At 37.9% G+C, this 20438-nt stretch overlaps 1 protein-coding gene across 4 annotated transcripts in view; it reads right to left on the bottom strand.

Annotated features, from left to right (window-relative positions):
* Fbxo8 (F-box protein 8) overlaps positions 1-20438 on the bottom strand; it is a 48219-nt gene that overhangs the window by 12550 nt on the left and 15231 nt on the right. For 3 of the 4 annotated variants that reach the window (XM_057752255.1, XM_057752256.1, XM_057752257.1), the window contains exons 2-3: positions 16192-16528; positions 12825-12951 (exon numbers count right to left, since the gene is read on the bottom strand). In XM_057752255.1, the coding sequence (XP_057608238.1) occupies positions 12825-12951; positions 16192-16528 (464 nt within the window). Of the gene's footprint in view, positions 1-9257; positions 9376-12824; positions 12952-16191; positions 16529-20438 lie in introns of those variants that run through there. The other variant, XM_057752258.1, reaches the window with a different exon arrangement.

A 20438-nucleotide genomic window follows, 5' to 3' on the forward strand; every position in this document is an offset into this window, starting at 1 on the left:
CATATTAATTAATTTAAATAGAATGAAACAGAAAATGAACCACATCCGTGAGTTACTAAAAGCCTCTAGGAGAGCCACACCTGTGACTAATGGGCATCATTACAATCACTGACCAATATGATGGTTTTTCTCAAACCACAAATTACTACCAATGATTAAACATATAGTCATCATTGTGATTTTTTTCTGAAACAGCTGTTCTTATCTGAGGTACAACTTTAAGAAGGGTCCGTTTTCTCTTCAGCTAACTTTGGGCTAGGAAAGGAAGCATGGAGAGGAAGTTTGACTAGCTAAGGTGTGATTGGCAGTGATCCAAACTGAGGAGACAGTGATATTTGTGCATTATGAGCTGATTTAGAGTTCCTGCTTTATAAAAATCATATGTAAATATATAAATATTTCATTTGCAATGTATACATACATCTAACCCTGAAAACAAAATTATAGTTTTATCATGAATCCTACATTTGAATACTCTTAGACATATGGACATTTGAAATATGTCTGAAGCATTTTTTGAAATAATTAACATTTTTTAAAAGCCTCAAGAATACAGAAGTAGAGAAACATATTTATCAAAACAACATGTTACTGTGTATACATGTCAGGCAACACACTACTAAAGGCAAAAAAATCTCACCAGAGTTTGAAGATCTTGACCTGAATGATGCACTTTATGAAGTACCACTTCCCAGGCTGCAAAGAGGTATTTACTAGCATCTAAAGGTTCGAGAGGAGCTTCAAGGCCTAGAGCAGCACACAATTCTTCAAATTATAAGTTACTGAAGCTGTGCCTGGGGAACACATATCTAGATATAGCTGGTGAGCAGTTGGAAACATTAACCATTGAACTTCTTTTATTTTATTTTAATCACTACAATGTCACTAGTATTTTAACTACCTAGTCTATGGAGCAGAAAACAACACAGAGGTTATTTGCTTCAAATCAAAGTGACATGACTCAAACAAAGTAAAGATGCTTAGTAAGACACGCCCCCAAGATACATGGAAGTGCCTTACATTTACTTCCTGAAGGTTAGAGCACTGCTCCAATCAGCAGCTGCCAAAGCAGATCACTGCACACGACTGACCGTGGCCTAAACGCTTCAGCATTAGGATCCTGAATCTAAAGAAGGTATCCCTAAAAGCTTAACGATAAAGAAGAAAACATTAAATAATCTAATGGGTAATGCACACCATGGTCCATTTGTTAAAATAAAGTTAATACTTATGCTAGTCCCATACTTTGAAAGCCATGACTGAGCTCCTGGAAGCTTCCAGTCAAGACATCCAAAAGCTGAAGGAAAAATGTCATTTATATTTTTGATACAGCAGCCATGTTGGTAAGCATCAATTGCTAAAGACAGGCAATAGAGGCAACTATCTTATTAAATCTGGAAAGTGATATCAAGTATCTGAAACTATGGTTATAATAAGTGAGAAAACCTAGTCAGAGAAAGTATGCTAAAAGAAATTATGGAAAAGATATTTTTCTTTGAAATGTATTAAAATATCTAATATAAGATTTGTAAGTATATTTATCTAAATTGATAACAAAACAATTGAAATGAAGAAAAAGTCTTGTTCATACATATTGTCCACCAACACTGTCTACTAATTTCCCTTAGCATTACAAATCCTTCACTACTGCTTATGTTGTAGCTAACAGGACTAAACTACATAAACACTTCTGGGTCAACAGAGAAAGAAACAGAAAGACTGAATGGTTGGTTTAGAAAGAAAGCAATGACAAGATTCCTAATCATACTCTGCTACATTCATAGACTGCTGTCTTGTTCAGTTGTCACCAGAGAGGCTTTTTCCCGAAGCAGATGGAAGCAGGTACAAAGATCCACAGCCAGACATTATGTAGAGGGAGAGTCTAAATTGATGGTCCCGACTGGGTCCCTACCCTCAGAGCTTGGGGAAGCTGGAAAAAGAAGGGAAGGAAAGATTGTAAGAGTCAGAGGGGACAGAGGACATCAGATAAACCTCAGTTTATATCCTAGCTAAGAATGGCTTTGATGCAGAGGGAGGAGCTTGGTCTCAACTTGTGACAGGAAGTGCTTTGTTGCCTCCAATGGGAGGCCTGCCCCTTTCTGGACAGAGGAGGAACAGATGGTGGGAATAGACAGGAGGTGGGGCGAGGGAACAGGAAGAGAGATAGGAGGAGAAACTGTGGCTGGTATGTAAAGTAAACAAAAAATGTAATTAAAAATAAGAAAGCACCCACTTACATAAAAGAAACATTACTAAAACTCAAGGCAGTCATCAAACCACACACACTAATAGTAGGAGACTTCAACACTCCTCTCTCACCAATGGACAGGTCAATCAGACAGAAACCTAATAGAGAAATAAGAGAATTAATGGAGGTAATGAATCAAATGGACTTAACAGACATCTATAGAACATTCTACCCAAATAGGAAAGAATATACCTTCTTCTCTGCAGCTCGAAACCTTCTCGAACCTTCTCGAAAATTGACCACATACTCGGTAACAAAGCAAACTTACACAGTTACAAAAAATATTAGTAACCACCTGTGTCTTATCGGATCACCATGGATTAAAGTTAAATTCAACAACAATGCTACCCCCAGAAAGCCTACAAACTCATGGAAACTGAACAGTCAACTACTGAACCACACCTGGATCAAGGAAGAAATAAAGAAAGAAATTAAAGTCTTCCTTGAATTCAATGAAAATAAAGAAACAACATACTCAAACCTATGGGACACTATGAAAGCAGTCCTGAGAGGAAAGTTCATAGCGCTAAGTGCCCACTTAAAGAAAATGGAGAAAGCACACGTTGGAGACTTCACAGCCCACCTGAAAGGTCTAGAAAAAAAAGAAGCAGACTCACCTAGGAGGAGTAGAAGACTGGAAATAATCAAACTGAGGGCTGAAATCAACAAAATAGAAACACAGAAAACAATCCAAAGAATCAATGAAACAAAAAGCTGGTTCCTGGAGAAAATTAACAAGATTGATAAACCCCTATCCAAACTAATCAAACGGCAGAGAGAGAATTTGCAAATTAATAAGATCAGAAATGAAAAGGGGGACATAACCACAGACACAGAAGAAATTCAGAGAATCATTAGATCTTACTACAAAAGTCTGTATGCCACAAAACTGGAAAATGTAAAAGAAATGGACACTTTTTCAGATAAACACCATATACCATTGGAAGGGAGATTTTTGATAACTGTTTCTAATTCTTCGCGATCCAAAGGAGGAACAGAAGGAGAGAGAGCACGAGCAAGGAACTCAGGACTGCGAGGGGTGCACCCACACACTGAGGCAATGGGGATGTTCTATCGGGAACTCACCAAGGCCAGCTGGCCGGGGTCTGAAAAAGCATGGGACAAAACCGGTCTCGCTGAACATAACGGACAATGAGGACTACTGAGAACTGAAGAACAATGGCAATGGGTTCTTGATCCTATTGCACGTAATGGCTTTGTGGGAGCCCAGGTAGTTTGGATGCTCACCTTAATAGACCTAGATGGAGGTGGGTGGTCCTTGGACCTCCCACAGGGCAGGGAAACCTGCTTGCTCTTTGGGCTGAGGAGGGAGGAAGACTTGATTGGGGCGGGGGGGAATGGGAGGTGGTGGCGGGGAAGAGGCAGAAATCTTTAATAATTAAATTAATTAATTAATTAATAAAAAAAGAAAAAAAAAGAAATAGCTTTTACCATGGTAAAAAAAAAATACCATATACCAAAGTTAAACCAGGACCAGGTGAACAATCTAAATAGACCTGTTAGTCGTGAAGAATTAGAAGCTGTTATCAAAAACCTCCTTACCAAAAAAAGTCCAGGACCAGATGGTTTCAATGTGGAATTCTACCAGAACTTCCAAGAAGACCTAATACCTATACTCCTTAATGTATTTCACAATATAGAAACAGAAGGGTCATTGCCAAATTCCTTTTATGAAGGTACAGTTACTCTGATACCAAAACCACACAAAGACTCAACCAAGAAAGAGAATTACAGGCCAATCTCACTCATGACCATCAACGCAAAAATCCTCAATAAAATACTGGCAAACCGAATCCAAGAACACATTAGAAAAATTATCCATTATGATCAAGTAGGCTTCATCCCAGAGATGCAGGGCTGGTTCAACATATGAAAATCTATCAATGTAATCCATCATATAAATAAACTGAAAGAAAAAAACCATATGATCGTTTCATTAGATGCTGAAAAAGCATTTGACAAAATTCAACACCCCTTTATGATGAAAGTCTTGGAGAGATTACGGATACAAGGGTCATACCTAAATATAATAAAAGCTATTTACAGCAAGCCGACAGCTAACATCAAATTAAACGGAGAGAAACTCAAAGCCATCCCACTAAAATCAGGAACGTGACAAGGCTGTCCACTCTCTCCATACCTCTTCAATATAGTGCTTGAAGTTCTAGCAATAGCAATAAGACAACATAAGGGGATCAAGGGGATTCGAATTGGAAAGGAAGAAGTTAAACTTTCGTTATTTGCAGATGATATGATAGTGTACATAAGCGACCCCAAAAACTCCACCAAAGAACTCCTACAGCTGATAAACACCTTTAGTAATGTGGCAGGATACAAGATCAACTCCAAAAAATCAGTCGCCTTCCTATACACTAAGGATAAGGAGGCAGAGAGGGAAATCAGAGAAGCATCACCTTTCACGATAGCCACAAACAGCATAAAATATCTTGGGGTAACTCTAACCAAGGAAGTGAAAGATCTATTTGACAAGAACTTTAAGTCTTTGAAGAAAGAAATTGAAGACGATACCAGAAAATGGAAGAATCTCCCTTGCTCTTGGATTGGGAGGATCAACATAGTAAAAATGGCAATTCTACCAAAGGCAATTTATAGATTCAATGCAATCCCCATCAAGGTCCCATCAAAATTCTTCACAGATCTTGACAGGACAATAATCAACTTTATATAGAAAAACAAAAAACCCAGGATAGCCAAAACAAGTTTATACAATAAAGGAACTTCTGGAGGCATTACCATCCCTGACTTCATGAAAACAGCGTGGTATTGGCATAAAAACAGAAGTCGACCAATGGAATCGAATAGAAGACCCGGATTTTAACCCACAAACCTATGAACACCTCATTTTCGATAAAGGAGCTAAAAGTATACAATGGAAGAAAGAAGGCATCTTCAACTAATGGTGCTGGCATAACTGGATGTCAACCTGCAGAAGAATGAAAATAGACCCATATCTATCACCATGTACAAAACTCAAGTCCAAATGGATCGAAGACCTCAATATCAATCTGAACACACTGAACCTGATAGAAGAGACAGTGAGAAGTACCCTACAACATATGGGCACAGGAGATCACTTCCTATGTATAACCCCAGCAGCACAGTCACTAAGGGCACCATTGAATAAATGGGACCTACTGAAACTGAGAAGCTTCTGTAAAGCAAAGGACACTGTCACTAAGACAAAAAGGCAACCTACTGACTGGGAGAAGATCTTCACCAACCCCGCAACAGACAAAGGTCTGATCTCCAAAATATATAAAGAACTCAAGAAACTAGACTTTAAAATGCTAATTAACCCAATTAAAAAATGGGGCACTGAACTGAACAGAGAATTCTCAACAGATGAAGTTCAAATGGCCAAAAGACACTTAAGGTCATGCTCAACCTCCTTAGCGATCAGGGAAATGCAAATCAAAACAACTTTGAGATATCATCTTACACCTGTCAGAATGGCTAAAATCAAAAACACCAATGATAGCCTTTGCTGGAGAGGTTGTGGAGAAAGGGGTACACTCATCCACTGCTGGTGGGAATGCAAACTTGTGCAACCACTTTGGAAATCAGTGTGGCAGTTTCTCAGGAAATTCGGGATCAACCTACCCCAGGACCAAGCAATACCACTCTTGGGAATATACCCAAGAGATGCCCTATCATATTACAAAAGCATTTGTTCAACTATGTTCATAGCAGCATTATTTGTAATAGCCAGAACTTGGAAACAACCTAGATGTCCTTCAATGGAAGAATGGATGAAGAAAGTGTGGAATATATACATATTAGAGTACTACTCAGCGGGAAAAAAAATGACATCTTGAATTTTGCATGCAAATGGATGGAAATATAAAACACTATCCTGAGTGAGGTAACCCAGACCCAAAAAGATGAACATGGGATGTACTCACTCATAATTGGTTTCTAGCCATAAATAAAGGACATTGAGTCTATAATTTGTGATCCTAAAGAAGCTAAATAAGAAGGTGAACCCAAAGAAAAACATATAGTTATCCTCCTGGATATGGGAAGTAGACAAGATTGCCGGGCAAAAAATTGGGATCTTGGGGGTGGGGTGGGATGGGGGTAAGGAGAGATGGGGAGAGAAAAGTGAGAAGGGGAGGATGGGGAGAACTTGGGGAAATGGGATGGTTGGGATAAAGAAAGGGTGGATATGGGAGCAGGGAAGTATATATCTTAATTAAGGGAGCTATTTTAGGGTTGGCAAGAGACTTGAACCTAGAGGGGCTCCCAGGTGCCCAGGGTGATGTCCCCAGTTAGTTCCTTGGGCACCTGAGGATAGGGAACCTGAAATGGCCCTATCCTATAGCCATATTGATGAATATCTTGCATATCACCATAGAACCTTCATCTGGCAAAGGATGGAGATAGTGACAGAGACCCACATTGGAGCACAGGAATGAGCTCCCAAGGTCCAAATGAGGAGCAGAAGGATGGAGAACATGAGCAAGGAAGTCAGGACAGCGATTGATGCACCCACCCACTGAGACAGTGGGGCTGATCTATTGGGAGCTCACCAAGGTTAGCTGGACTGGGACTGAAAAAGTATGGGATAAAACTGGAATCTCTGAACATGGCAGACAATGAGGGCTGATGAGAAGCCAAGGACAGTGGCACTGGGTTTTGATCCTGCTTCATGTTCTGGCTTTGTGGGAGCCTAGCCAGTCTGGATGCTCACCTTCCTAGACCTGGATGGAGGGGGGAGGACCTTGGACTTTCCACAGGGCAGGGAACCCTGACTGCTCTTTGAACTGGAGAGGAAGAGGGAGAGGAGTGGGGGGAAAGGGGAGAGGGGCGGGGGGAAGGGGAGAGGAGTAGGGGGAGAGGGGGAGGAGTGGGAGGGAAATGGGAGACTGGGAGGAGGTGGAAATTTTTTTTTCAATAAATAAATAAATAAATAAAAAGATATTTAAAAAAATAAGAAACTCAGGCCGGGCGGTGGTGGCGCACGCCTTTAATCCCAGCACTTGGGAGGCAGAGGCAGGCGGATCTCTGTGAGTTCGAGGCCAGCCTGGTCTACAAGAGCTAGTTCCAGGACAGGCACCAAAGCTACAGAGAAACCCTGTCTCGAAAAAAACAAAACAAAACAAAACAAAACAAAAAAAATAAGAAACTCAAGTTTCTTTATCTCTGGCTGTAAAAGATCGTTCAAGGTACATACGTCTTTCTTCCTTATTTCAACTATCTACAACATAGAGTTATTACTGAGACTATTTTCTGCACAGGTAGGCAAGTCCCCAAGACTCCAGACCCCTGAGTGTCTCTGCTTCTGTTATGCCCCCACATGTTTGCCATCGCCACTGCCTCTGGTATCTGGCACAGGGTGAATGGGAGTGAGGAATAAAGAAATAAAGAATAAAGAAAAAATCAGAAGGAAACCATCAAGAGAGTGTGTCTTTTCCTTTACCCCCTCAGACAAAAAATCTTAGTACTGACTCCACGGATTCCCCTCAAGGCCTGGGCTGCCTCAGGGTGGTCCCCTGAGATATATGACCTGCAAATCTTCATTGGAAATAGAGGAGATACTTACACTTTATAATGTCATACATAGAATAAGACATCAAAGACATAATTACAAATAGTTGATTAGTATCCAATTACTTACAGGGAAATTTGCATCAATCTATAGCAATACTAAATATTACTTCAGAGGATTATTTTCTAAAGTAACATTTTCCTTAACAAATTAGATAAGAACCAAAATACAAAACATGAAAATTACCTCAATTTGTCAAGAAACCACAAAAGTGTTGTTTTTAAGTAGGAAGTACTATTAGACAATGGAAAAGAAAAAAAAAATGATTACAGGTATATAGAGCCCATTATAGAGGCTACAGTTTAAAATTTAAAACTAGTAATTATAACTCAACAGAGTTTTATCAGAGAGGTCACATTAGATAACTATAAATGAATAGGATGGCATCTCAACCATTCTTAGATTTATAAAGGTGTATCTAAGTGTGTTCCTTGGAATGTTTAAGAAAACCAAGTATTACTGTATCAAATAAACTTAGATGATGCTACACACCATGTTTACCTGTTGAATATTTATCGTACTTCACAATGCTATATCGTAAATAAGCTAACTAACCAGAAATCTATCCTATTCAAATTTACTAGACTTGAGAACACTTCCCTTACTATGTAATTAGGAATGTTCTGTATGTCCTGATCAAACTTACTGGGGTTATCTGTCCTTAGGAGTGAAGGTTTAAGTTATTTTCACCACTGTTCCTATGCTAGGAAGTAGATAATTACCATTTTTATACTATAAATAAAAAGTTCAGTCAAATCTTTAACATTAAGTGAGCTTGCTCTTAAAAATTTTCCTTTAATGGTAGAACTTGAACACTTCCTGATTCAACAGCAAAAAGAATATATAGTTTTAACAATAAAGTATACATATATATGTGTTCATTTCCATTTAAAGTATGTCAAACAAAATATTTTATAATAGATTTTATTCAAGATCTATTTTAGTAAAATGCATTAAAGTGTACGCAATTTTGCATTTCTATATAAATATAAAAGAAATATGTTTATATATCTGAAGCATACTTTCAAAAATCTGACTAGATGATGTTAAACTATTTAAAGCATTCAGAGACAAAAACAAGTCTATATTTAGTCTATATTTACTATGTGTACTACCTGTTTTCAGATTCTAAATTTAATGATATGTCCAGAAAATAATCTAAAACAAGAAGAATCCCAAGAAATACTGGATGGTAGCTAGAACTACTTTATCACAGCACTCCTGGAAGGGCAGAACTGACACAGTAGCTGGTCCATGCAGGAAGTACAACTTCATGTACACAGAGAGTACTCAGCACATTCCTCTACTAGAATGTGGTCACCACCACAAAGTCCACAAGCTCATGCACAAGATCAAGACACTACATACAGCTGAGATCACAGGGCATGCAGATAACAACAGCGTGCTAGATCATCGTACCAAAAGTGTGCAGATGTTCTCCCCCACCCCATGAGCCACTGCCAGCAGTTGCTATGGAGTTTGGTTACCCATATCCGTGACATGAACGGTGTCCTTTGGAGAATCTTGTTCCCTGTGGCTGTAAGTATTCTTATATTTATATTTTAATGATGTTTGCTATGAACGATCTTAAGTACAAAACTAGAAATCATGGAAAAGTACACTTTTTTTATAAGAGTCAACAATTATATGCACCTTATCTCAAGCAGCTACAATAAACACCATTTATATTTGAACATATCATCAATAATAATTTATCGTTCATTTAGATGAACCCAGAAAAATATGTCTGATGACAGTGCTCCAGTGAGTGGGGGAAAAATAAATCTCCAAAAAGTACTTTGATTCTAGCATTCAAAAATCTGTTTAAGAACCACCCCATGACCTGGCTAACTACACTCATATTGCCAAGTTCTACATGAGAATATCTTCCTGATAACTTTCTTTTATGTGACTTTGATTATACAGGCTTTACTTTGTAAACAACAACAAATTTATAATGAAAATTAGAATATAGTCATTAAAAGGTTTTCCCCCATTTTTCTGAACACATTAAATGATTTTTCAGTATTTAAATGCCTTTTGGGAAATGGCCTATTTGTCCTGTAAGTGTATTCTGGTAAAGACAGAATTTTATTTTCCTATAGGTAATACCTACTAAAGGATTACTGATATTCACAAAATCAGAGACGCAGAGTCTGGAGCCACAGACATCTGGAGTGGCTCAGCTCTGTGCTGTTTGGCAGCACTATACAGACCTTTCAGAATAGTGAATTAAATTATCCAAGAACACTCTATGGTATTCTAAGCCAGGCCCATGAGTTAAAAAAAAAAAAAAAGAAATACAGCCAACTCTCAATAACAATGGAAGGTAGGATGGAAAAGCAAACTGACAATGTAAAAATCTTATTTTGATCAAATACTTAAAAAAATTCAAATCATCACCACATTAAAAAGGACCTGAATACTACCTTTTTTCTTACTTCCCTCAAAACACTCTTGGAGTTATTAACAAGAACTCTATGGTATAATGCACACAGTTGCAAACATAGAAACATATTTTTGTGTCTAACTTTTCCCAACTTAGACATTTAAAACTATCAAGCCCATTTCCTGATGTGTGACTTACCATGGTCAGTACCAATAATGACATCTCTCTCTCTGACTGCACTACTTGGCACTTTCTAAGTTATACTTTACTTACAATGGATCATTTGCAAGTCATATGATTCAACATTAGTATAATTTATGACAGAAGTCAGTGAGACTTCGTGAACTGAGTATAATAAGATGGGGCTTACAAAAGCTGTCTCTCCTGACTCTCACACACTCTGGAGCCAAACACTACCTGCCCTAAGCTGTCCTCAGTTCTTCTTCGGCAATCACCACGCAATTGCCAAGCAGACCAAAGCAAAACATCAGAAAGCTCACCATATGTGATGTTTAATCAGAAACCAGTAACAGCCTAATTATAATGAAAACACAGAGGCTCTGAAACTACTCCAGTCTCTGAGTAACTATAGTGAGATCACTGTACAACACACGTTTGCCACAGAACAAGACCTGAAGGGTGACATGCTCATATTGCTATCTGTTTACACAGAAGATGTTATGAAAAGAAATTAATTATACTCTGCAGCAAAAGACACTGGGAAATTATAATAAAGGGATGAGTGATAAACTCTAATTTGTGATAATTCCTTATTGTTTATTAGCGTTTATAAGTGGCTTTTTACATTATAATGGCTTTAAATATATAGTTTAAATGCTAGCTTTTAATAAATTATTCCATTTTAATTAAGAATATCACGAGTTTTTTGGGCATGGTAGCACACTGTTTAAGGTCCCAGCACTCAGGAAGCGGATCCAGGAGGATCAGAAGTTCAAGACCAGTCTGAGTAACATAGTAAATTCAAGACAGGCCTCGGCAATAAAACAAAACAAAACAAAACAAAACACTGTCTCAAAAAGCCCAAACCACAACAGTACAAGAAAAAAAAACCCATTAGAATTTTACCTATTTCTTTAAAACATTGATAAGAAAAAAGAAAGATAACAGACATCTGATTGTCAGTATTACAGCATATAATTTGCTATATTTGTAAGAATAAGACTAAATGATTAAGTGTAATGTTTAACAATGATATTAAGTTTTATAAGTATACAAGAAAAATTTAACAAAGAAACTATAAATAGTAAGTGAAAATCAATTTATTTAAAATATACTGTCACTGGGTTATTTCATTCATAGTTATAAAGGCAATACTTAGATTTAAGCTTAAAATTAAACACTGGCAAAATATTTTCCTGCTTACAACAAAATTGAGATAATTTTAAAAACTACTTGGATGCATGACTTATAATTCTTTTCCTCCCCCTTTAAGAATGTATTTATTTATGCATTTTATGTATATTCGTGCTATAATAGCATGTATGCCTACGTAGAAGAAAAGGAATCAGATTCCATTATAGATGGTTATAAGCCACCAAGAGGCTTTTGGGACTTGAACTCAGGATCTCTGAAAGAGCAGTCAAAGTGTTTTTCTTAACTGTTGAGCTGTATCTCTAGCCCCCAACTTAAACGACTTTTAGTAACTTTATGACAAGTGAAATCATCTTAAAATAACTATTAAATTAAGATAGTTCTGGTTAATGTTCCCATAGAAAACAATGCACCCAAAAGCAGTAACTTCCAAGGTCATTTCATTTCTATTTGGATTTGGAGGCATAAGTCCAGTAGATGTGTAAGCATTTCTGAAACATTTAATTTTTCAAAAATACATTAAAATAAGAATAGGAAAAGGTGAGGGAAATTTTATTTTCACATTTTCATTGTTACATATTATGAAAGAAGTAAACATCATTTTGAAACAGAATCAAGAGGAGGTTTTAGATAAGGTGAAATTATGCTTTCTAATTAAAAAAATATTATTATGTTTGTACACGTGTATGTGCTGGTTCCGTGATACAAGTGTGTAAGTTAGAAGGAAACCATGAGGAGTCTGTTTTCTCCTTTCACCTTTGTAAGAGTTTTAGGGATTTAACTCAAGCCGCCAAACTTGCATGGCAAGCTCCTTTACCTGCTCAGCCATCTTGCCAGCTAAAGTCATCAGTATTCAACATCTTGATACAGTACACTAGAAAATTTTCTGTGATTATCTTTAATAAAGTACATTACTACTAAATAAATGGAAAGATAATGGTGAGATATAATTTGATGAACATATTACACGTATGTTCCCATTAACAATGTTTTGTACTTCCTGGTAATATGTACCTCAGATGGTAGAGTACTGTATACACCTCAAGATGTTGCTATACAATGTTAGCAGGTGGAAAGATTAGAGTCTGATCAGGGAAGGCAAATAAAATGCATTATGACATATAACAGTAACAATACTTGGTTTTTCAGAAATTGGAAAGGCATGTTCAATTACTTTTAATTTCACCTTCAAGTTTATAATATTAGAAGATTGCAGCAAAATCAGAAAAGTCAGCCTGAAGCAAACAATCCTGTTCTCTCCTCACCTCCTCTGGGTTGGCATTGAAGGTGAGGCTGCCTTCATCCAACTGCAGGTACAATTTCCTAAAAGAGAATCCTAAAGGGGGGCTCTTATTGTATATCGAACAGTGACCCCAAGTGGATTTACACAACCTAAAAAATAGAAAATAAAACCAAAGTTAAAACATTTCCTAAGATAAACACACATTCACATGATAAAATTCTAAAATTAGATGACACAGAATTAGATTCTGCAGCTGTCAGAACATCATCTAAGAATGGAGTCATGCAAAGAGAATTCTGAGTGCTTCTGAGAAAACTCCAAGAAAACAAGTCTTGTGACCTCAGTTTCTTCAAAAACATGGACTTGTTCTTCAAATGTGCTCTCATGCCCTCCCAGGGGTAGTGGATAGGAGAGAGTTTACTTCAGATATCCATTACAAGTGGCTATTGCTGTTTGTTATATGCCTCCATGGAAACCATGTTTTGCCACATAAGGCCTGTCCTTTTGACTGAACACCTTACTCATGGAATTCTTCTTAATCCTCAGAGTGTAAGCTGTCTGATGCTCTGAATGAAGTTGGCTATACAAGAGAGTTTAGTCCGCCTCATTTTAGGTTCCTTTCTCCCAGGTCCCACTGCATTAAGAGCAGTAAATATGTGATTATAAACTTTTATTTTACATTTTGTACTTCTGCTTTACTAGAACATTACAAGTGCCATACAATTAGCAATTTTGGTTGCTCCTAAGTATTTCAGTTACAACGATTAATAATATTCATGAATACTATCTGAAGTTAAACACAAGCAATTAAAAGTAATCAATGATAGACGACAATCACTTAGAGATTACTGAAATGACAGTCACTATTTTCAGAGTTTTAATTGTATTGGCTTGCTCAATCCTATCAGCAATTTTATGATATTGGTTGTAGTCAAAATTTCCTTTGTGGGACTGCCAGCTCACAAATAATGACACCAATACTTATTATTATGAAAGTCTGGCCTTTAGACTTTTCCCAACTAGCTTTTATAATTCAAATTCACCTGCTTGTATTAATCTACATTCTGCCTTGTGGCTTTTACCTTCCTCCCACCCTTTTTGTTTTGTTTTTCGAGACAGGATTTCTCTGTTGCTTTGGAGTCTGTTCTGGAACTAGCTCTTGTAAACCAGACTGGCCTCGAACTCACAGAAATTCGCCTGCCTCTGCCTCCCAATTACTGGGATTAAAGGTGTATGCCACCACTGCCCAGAGTCTCTCTCCCATACCATACATCTGACTTGTTCCACATCTTGGTGGCATCTTTTGGCCTCTCTTCTCATAGTTCCTCTCTCTCCTTGGAAATCCCATCTATTCTTTTCTGCCTAGCTATTGGCCATTCAGCTCTTTAGTAAACCAATCAGAAGGTGTCTTGGGCAGAGACACCTCTTCACACAGTGTAAACAAATATTCTGTAGTAGTTAGTACACAATACAAGAAACAGAAACAAGAAAATACCCAAAAGAAATTTAGCTAACATGCATGTGGCAACATTTAGTCTTACTCAAAGCTCACAATGCTAAGAAGTTAGTCAGAATCTATTAATTAACCCACGCCAACTGTGATGTAATACTAATGTTGGATAAGGAGACTTCACTTGCTTTTTCAAAAAAGCATATATTAAAACAAATTAGCAAGAATAATTCTACAACTGTGCCCATCAAGTACTGTGACGATAACCATGCTTAAGATACTGTTTCAGATCCATGATTCTTCACTACCACGAAGACATACAGCTGTTAAAATTTCTATTCAACCTTGAATAAGAACTGTATTTCATAATGCTCCATTTTCTCTAGATTAGGACTGTGCTTTCCAATCTATAAAGAGGCACTAGTTAGTATCTGAAAGCTAAAGCATTTAGTGTAATGCCTCAGAGTCCTGGAAATACATCAGAGCACTAAGTCTAAGTATATTACTATCAAGACAAAGAAAATACTGAAACTATATCTGATTATATTTTAAATGTCTTTACAACCCTGATTAAAAAGAGATCCAGAACTGATTCCACTAAGTTTAGAATTGAATATCCTTTTATGCACAAACAGAAACTCAGTTGGGTATGGTAGTGCACACCTATAATCCTAGCAATGGGAGGCCAAGGCATGAGGAGTTGAGGCCAGTTTGGGCTGCAAACAAAACAAACAATAAAATAAAACAAATTTAAAATAAAAGCCCGCAAATTAAGTTTGTGAAAAAGGCTAAGATATAGGAAAAAAAGGATGACAAAGAATAAGCCAGGTTTAAAGTATTATTCTAATCCCCTTTAATAATGATCAAAGCATTAAAGACTCACTTATACTATACGAATTTGTGCTAACACAGTATGACAACACAGCAAATGTAAAAAAAATTATTTTATGTATTTTTAAATACTTTCATACTACAATTCTGAGACCTTAGGAAGCTTATGTCAGAAATGCTGCTCCTGGAAATATTCCTCCCCTGGAATCTGGCAATTTCAATTAATTCATCAAGTCTCTCAATTAACTTTCCAATCTAGGTATGCTATCATTATTGATAAGTTCTTAATCATTATAAAAGCTACTTGAAAACAATGAGCCTTAAACTCTGGGAAGAACACTAGGAAATCTGAAATCCAGTGATTCTTCTGATTGATAGCATTTTCAAGACTTAAAAGAAGAAACCACGTTCCTATGAGCTTTCATTAGAGTGGGAAGCTATTTCGGAACAAATGACATTTTTTGAAAAAAATATAGATTCCATTCTACAAAAGCTTGTGGATTTGTCGTTTAAATCGGAACTTGTGCAACAGCTATTAAAACGTCCGTGTAACCAACTGTCTGTCATGGTTTCTAATGTTTACCTGCCTCAGTGATAAAAAATGTGTTTTAGAAAAAAAATAGGTGAAGTTGTCACAATTTAAATGTTGATGACAGCAAATGCTATTAAACAGAAACATGAAAACGCACATGCTCACTTTGAAATTAAGGAAAGCACTGTTTTTACTGATGTTTAAGTATGCCTGTTCTTCAAATGGTACTCCTCTGGGAAATACAAACTGTACCAAGGTATAATAAAGACTACACACGTTGAATTATAACTCCTTACGCAGCATGGGTGTGCTTCTCAAATGGCTGCTGTGTACTAAACAGACACGTTTTGCTGTAACTTCCTTCTCTCTGTGCAGTCATCATCCCATTGTCTTCTCTACTGTCTTTCTGGCAATATCAATACTGACTGAGAAGATAACTAAGAAGATAATTGTTCTAGGATTTAGTAAAATAAATAAGCTCATATTAAAAGAAATTATTTCACAATACATGCATGCTAAGTAAAGAACATTAAACAAGACAGGGATCTGACTTAAATGCTGGTGGGTTGAACTTACCCTTGCCAGAGAAGTTCATCATTAGCAAGGTCTTGCCAAACACATGAGGCTAAGCAGAGGTCAGTTGCATTTAGGTAGGACAAGATGGTGAAGCTTAGCTCAGGAGGCAGCATTTCCAAGTTAATGAACCCTTCCTGCTCTTTGGACTTCCTTGCTTTCAGAAGATGATATATATCGATGCCTCCTTGGGCTTGTTTCCGTTGGCTGGACTGAGAAATGTTGCTTGAAGTCCCTCTTCTGCCCTGCTCTCTGCTGAGGTAGCCTGGCTCACTGTAGGCTTCCTGTTGGAGATGCTGGTTTCTGGCCACTCTCCAGAGTCCTTGACCCATCTGCAAGCCTGAGAGAAGGCCAGAAGGTAATGAGGGTGACATGAAAAGTTAAGACATCAAATCTGATAGCACACTTGTTTACCAGAATTATAATTTCTCACTAAAGCCCGGTGGAAGTTGTAGAGTATTATAAAAAAGAGTTGGGGTGTTGGGGTGAAGCATTTGGGAGAGAAGTTTAACTACCTGGTCTGCTCATTGCCTCTCTCAGCTTGCTTGCTAAAGATTTTTAAGATCCACAGGTGACATAATCATTTTTTCATGTGGTAGGAGTTAAGTTGCTGATGTCCTGAAGACACTTAAAATTATATTTATGTGAACCTTTGGGCCAGCATTAAACCCAGCTCTGAGCAGAGCACAGGGCTTCAGTTAAACGGCCTCCAGACACTGCTTTTTATCACAACTCAGGCTCAGCTAAGCTAGTCCCTTTTAACCAGACTCCCAGATGCACACCAGCTGTGATGCAGGCTTTCCGTTTAATTCCTGCCAGTCTATACTTAGGCTGGAGACTGTAATAAACTGTAACATAGGCCCTGAAGTCTAATTCAAAAACCTTATAAATTAGACACCTAGAACTCAGGGATAAATTTCTCAGCAATAACCAACTACTTGGTTATACTGGTGCCTACAAATGAAGTTGTATTTTGGAATAACTTTCAGTTCTTCTCCAAACAGCCCTGTGGATTTGTCCAAGGCACCTGGGAAAAGGTGTAAGGTGTGTTCCAGTCTCCCCTACCATGTCACCTGGACTCACCAGACACAGGTATTTAGAAAATGACAGGCTTAAACTTATTTGACACTGCTTTCAAAACAAGCAGTTTTTCCTGAGCAAATAAGCTTACTATGAAAAACGAAACCAGAAAGAGCACTGAATACAAATAATTACTTTCACAAATCCCTTCTCAAAAAAAAAATCCTGTCTCATTACTCATTCAAAAATCGTAGAAAAAAGATACAGATTTTCACATAAGTCAGTAAAATAACTTTCATGGTATGATCTGAACCTTAGATGGAACACAAAAATACAAAACAACTCATTAGACACACAAAACAAACCACTGGTTAGCAAAATGGAAACGTCCTAGAAACAACTTCAGTCTCCAGAAGAATTTCTAAAATACTGAGAGTATTATTTTCTTACTTAAAAGAAGTCACATAAATATTTACTAAGTATTTGGTTATTATTAGGACAAAGCTACTACATGAGGTTACTTATGGATCAAAATAAAAAAAAAATGGTAGGGCAACTTTAATTCTTATCCCTTACCTTGATCTCTTTGGGAGTCCACCTATAAAGGGTGCATACATATGCACACATATATATACATATATACACACATATACATACCTCTCTCTCTCTCTCTCTCTCTCTCTCTCTCTCTCTCTCTGTGTGTGTGTGTGTGTGTGTAGGTCACAAAGAAGGAATATAATAATGATTTTCAAATGTGGGAGATTTTGTTTTTTTTTTTACATAAAGAATAAACCTTTCCTGTCCTAAAACACAAAACTAAATAATATTATTAAGTTGGAGGCCTCATATTAGCCCCTGGCATCCATCTTTGGAAGCCCCCTCCCCTGAGAGTTGCCTCAGTCCAAACTCCACTTCCCCAGGGAGGGTCAAGGAAGCCCTCCAAACCTTGACCTCTTCCCCAGGGAGGGTCAAGGAAGCCCTCCAAACCTTGACCTCCTCCCCAGAAAGGGTCAAGACCACTCCCACAGGCTATTTAAACTGCCCACCAGAAAATAAACACATGGTCTTCCCTCTTCCTCCCCAGTGGTCATGTCAGCTTGCTGCCCTCCCCCCCCCCCCCCCCCCCCGCATCTTGTTTTTTCCCAAGGTCACCCCAGAGCACAGACATCCAATTAAACCTAGATATCTTTTAATTTGTCTAATTTGGACTGATTGGATTGGGATCATTTGCGCTGATGGAGAGGCTTGTTGGTGACAGGTATTCCTAACATCAGTTTGGCTAGCCTCAAGTTTTAAAAATTAAATTCATGGGACTGAAGAGTGGTTAATAGCACTGAATGTTCTCCTAGAGGACTGAGGTTCAATACCCAGCAGCCACAAGTGAGTTCATAACAATCTGTTACTCCAGTCCCAGGGGATCTCGAACGCCCTCTTCTAGCCTCTGCAGGCACTACACATACATTCAGAGAAACACTCAGACACACAAAATCAAAATATTAAGACAAACCACAATCTCAACTTCATATGGAAAAACAAAAAACTCAGGATAATCAAAACAATGCTGTACAGTAAAGGAACTTTCGGAGGCATCACTATCTTTGACTTCAAACTCTACTATAGTAACATAATAAAAGCAGCTTGGTATTGGCACAAAAAGAGACAGGTGGACCAAAGGAATTGAATTGAAGACTATGATATAAACCACCTGATTACTGACAAAGCAGCTACAACTATGAAGTAAAAAAAAAAAAAAAAGAAAAAGAAAAGAAAGCATCTTTAACAAATGGTGCTGGCATAACTGGATGCCAATATGTTGAAAAATGCAAATAGATCCTTATCTATCCCGATGCACAAAACTCAAGTCCAAATGGATCAAAGACCTCAACATAAAACTAACCACACTGAACCTCATAGAAGAGAAAGTGAGAAGTAGCCTTGAATGCATGGACACAGGAGACCCACTTCCTAAATATAACCCCAGTAGCACAGACACTGATAGCAATAATAAATAAATGGGACCTCTGCAAACTGAGAAGCTTCTGCAAAGCAAAGGACACAGTGAACAACACAAAACAGCAGCCTACAGAATGGGAAAAGATCTTCACCAACCCCACATCTGACAGAGGACTGATCTCCAAGTTATACAAAGAACCAAAGAAACTAGACATCAAAAGACCAAATAATCCAATAGAAAATGGGGTACAGATCTAAACAGAGAACTCTCAACAGAGGAATATCAAATGGCTGAAAGATACTTAAGGAAATGCTCAATATCCTGAGTCATCAGGGAAATGCATATCAAAACAACTCTGAGATTCTATCTTACACCTGTGAGAATGGCCAAGATAAAAACTCTGATGACAGCTTATGCTAGAGAGGATGTGGATCGGGGGAACACTGCTCCATTGCTGGTGGGAATGCAATCTTATACAACTACTTTGGAAATCAGTATAGCGATTTCTCAGAAAATTAGGAATCAATCTACCTCAAGACCCAGAAATAACACTCTTGGGCATATACCCAAAGGATGCACATTCACATCACAAGGACATCTGCTCCCCTATGTCCATAGTAGCATTATTCATAATACCCAGAACCTGGAAACAACGTAAATGCCCCTCAACTGATGAATAGAAAAGGGAAATGTGGTACATTTACACAATGGAGTACTACTCAGCAGTAACAAAAACAGTGACATCTTAAAATCTGAAGGCAAATGGATGGAACTAGAAAAACCCATATTGAGTGAGGTAACCCAGACCCAGAAAGACAAATATAATATGTATTCACTCATAAGTAGATGATAGACATAAAGCAAATGACAATCAGGCTACAGGCCACAACCCCAGAGAACCTAGGTAACAAAGAAGACCTTCGTAGAGAATCTGCCTAGGAAGGAGAAAAAAGACAAGATCTCCTGAGTAAATTGAGAGCTTTAGTAGGAGGGAGGGGGGAAGGGGAGGGAAGAGGGTGAAAAGGGAGTGGAGAAAAATAGCACATTCCTATACAAAGAAACAAAATAAGAAAGATGAGAAAATGAGAGGGGGGGGGAGGGAGGCAATAGTTCAGCTGCTAAGAGCACTCACTGACAGCACTGGCACAGGCCCTGAATGTGGATTCCAGCAGTCATTTACAACTGTCTGTAGTCCAGTCTCTGCCCTGCATGAGCACCAATTTTCCTTCATAGGCACCAATGCTTGTGAGGAAATGAGAAAGTGGGCACATTTGGA

This window comes from Chionomys nivalis, chromosome 20, assembly GCF_950005125.1.
Source record: "Chionomys nivalis chromosome 20, mChiNiv1.1, whole genome shotgun sequence".
In the NCBI taxonomy this organism is placed as follows: Eukaryota; Metazoa; Chordata; class Mammalia; order Rodentia; family Cricetidae; genus Chionomys; species Chionomys nivalis.